The sequence below is a fragment of the Procambarus clarkii genome, chromosome 12, assembly GCF_040958095.1.
Source record: "Procambarus clarkii isolate CNS0578487 chromosome 12, FALCON_Pclarkii_2.0, whole genome shotgun sequence".
NCBI lineage: Eukaryota > Metazoa > Arthropoda > Malacostraca > Decapoda > Cambaridae > Procambarus > Procambarus clarkii.
Window position 1 is genome coordinate 39,698,079 of NC_091161.1, and position 11,636 is coordinate 39,709,714.

General features: G+C 39.1%; 1 protein-coding gene across 1 annotated transcript; it reads left to right on the forward strand.

The window, feature by feature from the left end:
• The first annotated feature begins 8,243 nt into the window (after window positions 1-8,243).
• LOC138364015 (zinc finger protein 492-like) lies at window positions 8,244-8,861 on the forward strand. Its single transcript, XM_069323456.1, has one exon. The coding sequence runs from the start codon at window positions 8,244-8,246 to the stop codon at window positions 8,859-8,861; it is 618 nt and encodes a 205-aa protein (XP_069179557.1).
• Window positions 8,862-11,636: the final 2,775 nt, after the last annotated feature.

Sequence of the window (11,636 nt, forward strand, 5' to 3'; positions counted from 1 at the left end):
TACGCTGGACACGTTCAAGTGAATTTATATCCATTCTATAATATGGCGACCAAAACTGAACTGCATAATCTAAATGGGGCCTAACTAGAGCAAGATATAGCTTGAGAACCACACCAGGTGTCTTGTTACTAACGCTGCGATTAATAAATCCAAGTGTCCGATTTGCCTTATTACGAACATTTATGCATTGATCCTTTTGTTTTAAATTCTTACTAATCATAACTCCCAGATCCCTTTCGCAATCCGACTTCGCAATCTCAACACCATCTAGCTCGTATCTTGTAACTCTATCATCATTACCTAACCTCAAAACTTTACATTTATCAGCATTAAACTGCATCTGCCAATCCTTTGACCATTTCAAAACCCTATCTAGATCAACTTGAAGTGATAGTGAGTCCTCCTCCGAATTAATTTCCCTACCGATTTTCGTATCATCGGCAAATTTGCAAATGTTGCTACTCAAACCTGAATCTAAATCATTTATATATATTATAAACAACAGAGGTCCCAGGACAGAGCCTTGAGGCACTCCACTTACAACATTTTCCCACTCTGACTTGATTCCATTTATACTAACTCTCTGTTTCCTTTGGTATAGCCATGCCCTAATCCAGCTTAATATAGCACCCCCAATACCATGAGACTCCATCTTTTTAATCAGTCTTTCATGTGGCACTGTATCAAAAGCTTTGCTAAAGTCAAGGTACACAACATCGCAATCCTTACCACTATCAACTGCCTCAACAATGCTAGAGTAAAAAGATAACAAATTTGTCAAACATGAACGGCCATTTATAAAACCATGTTGTGACTCAATTATTAATTTATGTTTTTCAAGATGAAGACGAATTTTATTTGCTATTATGGATTCGAGTAACTTTCCCACAATAGACGTTAGGCTAATTGGTCGATAGTTAGACGCAAGTGATCTATCTCCTTTCTTAAAAACTGGTATCACATTAGCAACTTTCCAAAACTCTGGCACTCTGCCTGACTCTATTGATTTATTAAATATGGTTGACAGTGGCTCGGAAAGCTCCTCTTTGCATTCTTTAAGCACCCTGGCAAACACTTCATCCGGCTCTGGGGATTTGTTTGGTTTGAGTTTTACTATTTGTTTAATTACATCCTCCCTGGTAACTGTTAAACTAGTCAACCTGTCCTCGTCCCCACCCACATAGACTTGTTCGGCTGAAGGCATATTGTTAAGTTCCTCTTTAGTAAATACAGATACAAAATATTTATTAAAAATACTACTCATCTCTTCATCACTATCTGTTATTTGACCTGTCTCAGTTTTTAATGGACCTATCCTTTCCCTAGTCTTAGTACGATATAACTGAAAAAACCCTTTAGGATTTGTCTTTGCTTGCCCTGCTATGCGAACTTCATAGTTTCTTTTTGCTTTCCTTATCTCTTTTTTAACATTTCTAACCAGTTGTACGAATTCCTGTTCTAAAGTGACCTCCCCATTTTTAATCCTTTTGTACCAAGCTCTCTTTTTACCTATAAGGTTCTTCAAATTCTTTGTTATCCACTTTGGGTCATTAGTATACGATCTATTCAATTTGTATGGTATACTACGTTCCTGTGCTTTGTTTAGAATATTCTTAAATAAGTTATATATTGAATCCACATCGAAATCCCCATTTAAGTCACCTATCGCTGGGTTCATTACTTCTCGTTGTTCTTAAAGAACAACGAGAAGTAACGAAGGAGGAGACCAGCAGTAAAGGGACCTCGTCTTGGAGAGTTGTGAAAGACAGGGGCCTTAAGAAGACTTTGATAAAGCCGCCTTCAAACGCCATAGCAACCTCTAATTCATTTGACGTTTTGGAGGACGAGTGCTGTGGAGAGACTGTGGATCGCGCAAAAGGGAAAGCAACGAAGAGAAAGGAAGCGCAGGCCCCTCAGAGGGTAAAGGAAGTACCTAAGCAAACATTAGTTGTGGGAGATTCCCAGATAAGGTATTTGGATAGAACGTTTTGTGCTAGAGATAGGGGGAACAGGTTAAGGGTTTGCTATCCCGGAGCTGGCATTGGTGATATTATAAACAACATGAATGATATTATGGCTGGTAATGGGAGCAATCCCATTATTTGCATTAGCGTGGGAGGAAATGATGTTGGCCGAGTTAGGAGTGAGGAACTGATTCAGAGGTATAAAACAGCCATTGAGTTAGTTAGGAGCAAGGGAGGAATCCCGATCATATGTGGCATTCTTCCAAGAAAGGGAGTGGGAAATGAATGGATATCGAGGGCACTTGGTGTCAATTGCCGGCTGGAAAGATATTGCAAATCAAATGCAATATCTTTCATAGACAACTGGGAACACTTCTATGGAAGAAATGAAATGTATGCTCGTGATGGGGTGCATCTATCGAGAGCTGGGGTTGTTGCTGTTGCGAACTCGTTAGAAGAAGTGGTTAGAGGTGTTTGTTTGGGTTTAAACTGTTAGTAGATAGAGGTATGGGAATTGATTTGGAGGAAGGAGGTAATAAAAGTATGTGTTTGTGGGAGAAAGGAATTGGCAAAACGACCAGGGAAAGAGAAGGTCCGCAAAATAACAATTCACTTAGGGTATATTACACTAACAGTAGAAGTCTAAGAAATAAAATTAACGAATTAAATGCTCTTGTCTGCACAGAAAAAATAGATATTATTGCACTTACCGAAACGTGGATGAATGTAGAAAATAGAGAACTATTAGCTGAATATCAAATATATGGATTTAAACTATTTCACACAGATAGATATATTAGACGAGGAGGTGGAGTAGCCATATATGTTAGGGACAATTTGAAATGTAGTCTCAAAGAGGGAATGAAAACAGAGCCACACACAGAAACTATTTGGATTGAATTAAACGAAAAAGCTAATAATATTATAATAGGAGTAATATATAGGCCACCAAATTTAGACAGAATGGAAGCAAAGCATCTATGGGATGAAATATCTAGAGCATCTAGATCTAACAGTATTTATGTCATGGGTGACTTTAATTTTAGCGGAATAAACTGGTTGAACAAAACAGGGAATAGTGAAGCAGAAGATTTTCTAGAATTAATTGACGATTGCTTTCTTACGCAACACATTAAGGAACCAACACGGGAAAATAATATTTTAGATTTAGTGTTAACTAACAGGGAAACGCAAATTAATGACATCGAAATAGGGAGTGAGCTAGGGAGCAGTGATCACAAAGAAATCAGATTTAGCATAGAATGGAATAGACCAGTAGGAGAAAATTCTGTTAAAGTGCCAGATTTTCGAAAAGCTGATTTTAATAGCCTAAGAATTTTTTTGGGTCAAATTGATTGGAAAGTCTTGGGTATGGGGTGTGGGCCGGTCTTGGAGCGAGACATGAACCCAGCGATAGGTGACTTAAATGGGGATTTCGATGTGGATTCAATATATAACTTATTTAAGAATATTCTAAACAAAGCACAGGAACGTAGTATACCATACAAATTGAATAGATCGAATACTAATGACCCAAAGTGGATAACAAAGAATTTGAAGAACCTTATAGGTAAAAAGAGAGCTTGGTACAAAAGGATTAAAAATGGGGAGGTCACTTTAGAACAGGAATTCGTACAACTGGTTAGAAATGTTAAAAAAGAGATAAGGAAAGCAAAAAGAAACTATGAAGTTCGCATAGCAGGGCAAGCAAAGACAAATCCTAAAGGGTTTTTTCAGTTATATCGTACTAAGACTAGGGAAAGGATAGGTCCATTAAAAACTGAGACAGGTCAAATAACAGATAGTGATGAAGAGATGAGTAGTATTTTTAATAAATATTTTGTATCTGTATTTACTAAAGAGGAACTTAACAATATGCCTTCAGCCGAACAAGTCTATGTGGGTGGGGACGAGGACAGGTTGACGAGTTTAACAGTTACCAGGGAGGATGTTCTTAAACAAATAGTAAAACTCAAACCAAACAAATCCCCAGGGCCGGATGAAGTGTTTGCCAGGGTGCTTAAAGAATGCAAAGAGGAGCTTTGTGACCCACTGTCAACCATATTTAATAAATCAATAGAGTCAGGCAGAGTGCCGGAGTTTTGGAAAGTTGCTAATGTGATACCAGTTTTTAAGAAAGGAGATAGATCACTTGCGTCTAACTATCGACCAATTAGCCTAACGTCTATTGTGGGAAAGTTACTCGAATCTATAATAGCAAATAAAATTCGTCTTCATCTTGAAAAACATAAATTAATAATTGAGTCGCAACATGGTTTTATAAATGGCCGTTCATGTTTAACAAATTTGTTATCTTTTTATTCTAGCATTGTTGAGGCAGTTGATAGTGGTAAGGATTGCGATGTTGTATACCTTGACTTTAGCAAAGCTTTTGATACAGTGCCACATGAAAGACTGATTAAAAAGATAGAGTCTCATGGTATTGGGGGTGCTATATTAAGCTGGATTAGGGCATGGCTATACCAAAGGAAACAGAGAGTTAGTATAAATGGAATCAAGTCAGAGTGGGAAAATGTTGTAAGTGGAGTGCCTCAAGGCTCTGTCCTGGGACCTCTGTTGTTTATAATATATATAAATGATTTAGATTCAGGTTTGAGTAGCAACATTTGCAAATTTGCCGATGATACGAAAATCGGTAGGGAAATTAATTCGGAGGAGGACTCACTATCACTTCAAGTTGATCTAGATAGGGTTTTGAAATGGTCAAAGGATTGGCAGATGCAGTTTAATGCTGATAAATGTAAAGTTCTGAGGTTAGGTAATGATGATAGAGTTACAAGATACGAGCTAGATGGTGTTGTGATTGCGAAGTCGGATTGCGAAAGGGATCTGGGAGTTATGATTAGTAAGAATTTAAAACAAAAGGATCAATGCATAAATGTTCGTAATAAGGCAAATCGGACACTTGGATTTATTAATCGCAGCGTTAGTAACAAGACACCTGCTGTGGTTCTCAAGCTATATCTTGCTCTAGTTAGGCCCCATTTAGATTATGCAGTTCAGTTTTGGTCGCCATATTATAGAATGGATATAAATTCACTTGAACGTGTCCAGCGTAGGATGACTAAGTTAATTCCCCAAATTAGAAATCTTTCATATGAAGAAAGATTAACAAAGCTTAAGTTGCATTCACTGGAAAGGCGAAGAGTTAGGGGTGACATGATAGAGGTTTACAAGTGGATGAATGGACATAACCGGGGGGATATTAATAGGGTATTAAAAGTATCAACACAGGACAGAACACGAAACAATGGGTATAAATTGGATAAGTTTAGATTTAGGAAAGACTTGGGTAAATACTGGTTCAGTAACAGGGTTGTTGATTTGTGGAACCAATTGCCGCGTAACATTGTGGAGGTGGGGTCCCTCGATTGTTTCAAGCACGGGTTGGACAAGTATATGAGTGGGATTGGGTGGTTATAGAATAGGAGCTGCCTCGCATGGGCCAATAGGCCTTCTGCAGTTACCTTTGTTCTTATGTTCTTATGTTCTTATGTTCATGTCTCGCTCCAAGACCGGCCCACACCCCATACCCAAGCCTTTCCAGTCAATTTGACCCAAAAAATTTCTTAGGCTATTAAAATCAGCTTTTCGAAAATCTGGCACTTTAACAGAATTTTCTCCTACTGGTCTATTCCATTCTATGCTAAATCTGATTTCTTTGTGATCACTGCTCCCTAGCTCACTCCCTATTTCGATGTCATTAATTTGCGTTTCCCTGTTAGTTAACACTAAATCTAAAATATTATTTTCCCGTGTTGGTTCCTTAATGTGTTGCGTAAGAAAGCAATCGTCAATTAATTCTAGAAAATCTTCTGCTTCACTATTCCCTGTTTTGTTCAACCAGTTTATTCCGCTAAAATTAAAGTCACCCATGACATAAATACTGTTAGATCTAGATGCTCTAGATATTTCATCCCATAGATTATGCATTTCAGTTTTGGTCGCCATATTATAGAATGGATATAAATTCACTTGAACGTGTCCAGCATAGGATGACTAAGTTAATTCCCCAAATTAGAAATCTTTCATATGAAGAAAGATTATCAAAGCTTAAGTTGCATTCACTGGAAAGGCGAAGAGTTTGGGGTGACATGATAGAGGTTTACAAGTGGATGAATGGACATAACAAAGGGGATATTAATAGGGAATTAAAAGTATCAACACACGACAGAACACGAAACAATAGGTATAAAAACATAAGAACAAATGCAACTGCAGAAGGCCTATTGGCCCATACGAGGCAGTTCCTTTTTATAACCACCCAATCCCACTCACATACTTGTCCAACCCACGCTTGAAACAATCGAGGGACCCCACCTCCAGCACGTTACGCGGTAATTGGTTCCACAAATCAACAACCCTGTTACTGAACCAGTATTTACCCAAGTCTTTCCTAAATCTAAACTTATCCAATTTATACCCATTGTTTCGTGTTCTGTCTTGTGTTGATACTTTTAATACCCTATTAATATCCCCTTTGTTATGTACATTCACCCACTTGTAAACCTCTATCACGTCACCCCTAACTCTTCGCCTTTCCAGTGAATGCAACTTAAGCTTTGTTAATCTTTCTTTGTATGAAAGATTTCTAATTTGGGGAATTAACTTAGTCATCCTACGCTGGACACGTTCAAGTGAATTTATATCCATTCCATAATATGGCGACCAAAACTGAACTGCATAATCTAAATGGGGTCTAACTAGAGCAAGATATAGCTTGAGAACCACACCAGGTGTCTTGTTACTAACGCTGCGATTAATAAATCCAAGTGTCCGATTTGCCTTATTACGAACATTTATGCATTGATCCTTTTGTTTTAAATTCTTACTAATCATAACTCCCAGATCCCTTTCCCAATCCGACTTCGCAATCTCAACACCATCTAGCTCGTATCTTGTAACTCTTTCATCATTACCTAACCTCAGAACTTTACATTTATCAGCATTAAACTGCATTTGCCAATCTTTTGACCATTTCAAAACTCTATCTAGATCAACTTGAAGTGATAGTGAGTCCTCCTCCGAATTAATTTCCCTACCGATTTTCGTATCATCGGCAAATTTGCAAATGTTGCTACTCAAACCTGAATCTAAATCATTTATATATATTATAAACAACAGAGGTCCCAGGACAGAGCCTTGAGGCACTTCACTTAAAACATTTTCCCACTCTGACTTGACTCCATTTATACTAACTCTGTTTCCTTTGGTATAGCCATGCCCTAATCCAGCTTAATATAGCACCCCCAATACCATGAGACTCTATCTTTTTAATCAGTCTTTCATGTGGCACTGTATCAAAAGCTTTGCTAAAGTCAAGGTACACAACATCACAATCCTTACCACTATCAACTGCCTCAACTATGCTAGAATAAAAAGATAATAAATTTGTTAAACATGAACGGCCATTTATAAAACCATGTTGCGACTCAATTATTAATGTTCTTCAATTGTTTATAAATTGGATAAGTTTAGATTTAGGAAAGACTTGGGTAAATACTGGTTCAGTAACAGGGTTGTTGATTTGTGGAACCAATTGCCGTGTAACATTGTGGAGGTGGGGTCCCTCGATTGTTTCAAGCATGGATTGGACATGTATATGAGTGGGATTGGGTGGTTATAAATAGGAGCTGCCTCGTATGGGCCAATAGGCCTTCTGCAGTTGCCTTTGTTCTTATGTTCTTATGTACCCAACATGAACTTGAGTCCTGGCTTTGTTGCTGTGGACTCTTCCCATTCACAGTATATACGTAAATGCTCTAATCTTTCTAACAAACGTGACCTAACATAGCTTACCCTTCCATTTATCTTTCTTTCTCTTTCCTTTTCTTTCTCTCTTCTCTCTTTTCTGTTCTTTGTTTTCTTTACGTTCCCTTACTATCCTCTTCTTATTCCTATTACTATCTCCTTCTCATTCCGTGGTTATAATAGGAACTGCCTCGTATGGGCCAATAGGCCCTCTGCAGTTCTTTTTCCTACTACTATCTCCTCTACTACACTTTGCTCCTCACCTCTCTCTAGCCTATTTATTGCCTGCATTTACTTCCTCATCACAATCAACTTGTGAATGGTCCAGGACGGACCGAAACGTCGTCGTCCCTTCACCTTGTAGTGTGTGGTCTGATCAACTTTAGCCACGTTATTGTGACTCATCGCCTCCCATCAAGTCTAACTCAAACAACACTCAAGCCTTGACCCTTCTCCCGACATCCGGAGGAGAAAACCTTCACACAAACTGCACCTATCATAAAGAAGATGAAGGCTCATCAATGTCCACAGTGTCTGAAGGTATTCACCAGTCCTTCACATGTGAAGACTCACATGTTAGTGCATTCAGGTACCAAACCTCATGAATGTCCAGAGTGTGGGAAGAGATTCAGTCTGCGTGGACATGTGAAAAGACACATGTTAGTGCATTCAAGGGACAAACTACATGAGTGTCCAGAGTGTGGGAAGAGATTCAGTCAGCGTGGAAGTGTGAAGACTCACATGTTAGTGCATTCAGGTACCAAACTTCATGAATGTCCAGAGTGTGGGAAGAGATTCAGTCGGCATGGACATGTGAAAAGACACATGTTAGTGCATTCAAGGGACAAACTACATGAATGTCCAGAGTGTGGGAAGAGATTCAGTCAGCGTGGAAGTGTGAAGACTCACATGTTAGTGCATTCAGGTACCAAACTTCATGAATGTCCAGAGTGTGGGAAGAGATTCAGTCTGCGTGGACATGTGAAAAGACACATGTTAGTGCATTCAAGGGACAAACCACACGAGTGTCCAGAGTGTGGGAAGAGATTCATTCAGCTTCGATATATGAAAAAGCACAAGATGATGCATGCAGATGATAGGCTAAACACTGAGTGTGAAAGATAATTAAGAGAATGTTGAAGGATAATGAAGCCCATAATGGTATATTAACTTACATTTAATCTAAGAGTGTGCTATCACAATGTCAGTTGTATGTTCTTCATAGGTAATTATATTTTGTTTGAGAAATACACTTCATAATGAAAGGTAAAGATATGAAGATATTTTATTATATTGTTCTGTTATGTAAGTTAGATGACCAAGCAAGAAGACAGCACTAGAGAAGCTGTCATTAGGAAAACTCAAAATTGCTTATAAGTATAGAAATATGTCTTTAATTTAATAGGTAAAACAAAGCTTTAAATGTTTTTCTTCATATATATGTAAATAATGTACTTCCTTTATTTGGTTTCTGTGGAAATTTATTTAAAATGTAATATACTCTGTAGCTAAGTTATGGACATTTTTGTTGTAATATTATTTATCATTAGAGTTGGTGAAGAAGACACTCTGAGACGTAGTTATCATTACCTTACCATTTGATTGGTAAGGAAATGTATACTAATCAAGGAATTTTCTCATCAGATTCATATGCAAACTGATGTCCATTTTTTATTTTTTGTTTAGGCCTATTTATGAGTTCTACTCTTGATAATAAATATTTCACCGAAGAGTATTTTAGTTACCCTAATTTAGAGCACGAATATCATAGACTCATCCTGTGAGTTTATTGTGCACCCCATACTCATCCTGCGAGTCTTACGTGCACACCATACTCATCCTCTGCGCGGTAATTTATTGTGCAACCCATACTCATCCTGTTACCAATAGTTTGTGCAACCCATACTCATCCTGTTAGTTTAGTTTAACAGGATGAGTTTAGTTTATTGTGAAACCTATACTCGTCTTATGAGTGGTAGTTTATTAAGCATGGGTTGGACATGTATATGAGTGGGATTGGGTGGTTATAAATAGGAGCTGCCTCGTATGGGCCAATAGGCCTTCTGCAGTTGCCTTTGTTCTTAAGACCCAGAACAGAAAACGGGACACTACGTCACTTTCGCGAACCGCTTCCAATATTTTAGTACGACAATTTTTGGCCCTAGGGCTTTGCATACAAGCGAAACGCGACGTTCTTTGTTGGAGGAGAGGTTGATTAGATTGGAGGACAGGTTAGTTAGTAGTGGTTCCCTTCCAAGTGGACACTTGGCTGCTAAATGGTGGGTGAAAGTTGGCACTTGCACTCTTTAACCTCTCTCACGAGACCCTGGCATCGTTTGCCAGACCACACTTCACATTGTTACTAAACTTATACAAATCCAGACAAAATGATACCCTGACTGACCAAACTAAATAAATGTAAAGGTATTACAGTCATTGATCAAATGAACAAAGTCAAACAAAAACTATGAAGGGCACAAGTGGGAAACATGAGGAGGAAGAGCAGCAGCAGCAGCCGCCTTCTCCAGCTGCTCTGCATACATCCTGAGGACACCCAATTATTCATCATTACCTTCTACATTAATTATAAAATCGATTACAGGGAGTAACTTCTGTGTAAAAACCCGCTGTTTGAAGGTTACCTCAAGAGGCTCAATATTTATGACCATGTGCGCGCGCACGCGAGTGCTGTGCGTGTGGTCATCCAAGTGTGGTAATGGAGGTTGAGCTTCAGCTCCACACGCGCCATGTGCTCTAGACGAGTACCTGGCGCCTTCAACCAACCCCCCTCCTAGTTCAAATAAGTTTATTGAGAAAAGGAAGCACATCTCAAAAGGCCAGAGTAGCTTGGACTATTTCTACCCTCGTCTATATATATTGTCCAATTGGCTCTCAAACCCATTATACCCATATCAGTGTAAAACAAATGTATAACACAAACTATGAGATGTATAACATTAGAAGCTATTGACAGTCATCTTCTAAATCTCAAACCAACTGAATCCTATGCCTTTACTGATGGCTCTGTGCAGTTAGGCACTGTTAGAACATGTTGTGAATGTGTGCAGTATATATTGAGAATGAAATGATCATGTCTGGTACACAGAGATTGAACAATTTGGCAAGCACGACAGACTGATCTATTGGGAATTTATCTAGCCACTGAGTATCTTAAACAAATAGTAAAACTAAAACCAAACAAATCTCTAGGGCCGGATGAAGTGTTTGCCAGGATGCTTAAAGAATGCAAAGGAGCTTTACGAGACACTATCTACCATATTTAATAAATGAATTGAGTCAGGAAGAATGCCAGAGTCATGGAATGTTGCTAATGATGATGTACCAATTTTTAAGAAAGGAGATATCACTTGCGTCAAACTATCGGTCAATTAGCATAGCGTCTATGGTGGGAAAGTTACTTGAATCGATAATTGCAAATACAATTCGTCTTCATCTTACCTTCATACAATTCGCCTTCAGAGAAAGGACAAAACCAGAGAACAAGGAAGAAACAAAGGCGAAAGAGCAACAGAGCACGTTAAAGAATATCAGGGTCGGGATCAGGGTCAGCAAAGTCAGGGTTAGGGGGCATGGGTAAACTGAGCAAAGACGGAGGGAAGGAAACGGGAGAACAGATCAGAGGTGGGCGGGCGGGGTCCGGAGGAGGAGGAGACAACGGAGAGGAGCAGTCAAGGACAGCAGCAGGAAGAGGGGGAGTAGAAAGAGGGGAGCGCACCCCAGCAAGAGCAGCAACCGAAAGGGAAGCAGGGGCCAAAGAAACCTCCATAGCAGGAACAGGGGCGCAATCACTGAAACGGGAGGGGAAGGAGCAACAGAACCAGAAGTAGGAGCTGAGGAAGAAAGCGAAGCCTTCTTACCCGTCGGGGAAGAGGAAGGAGA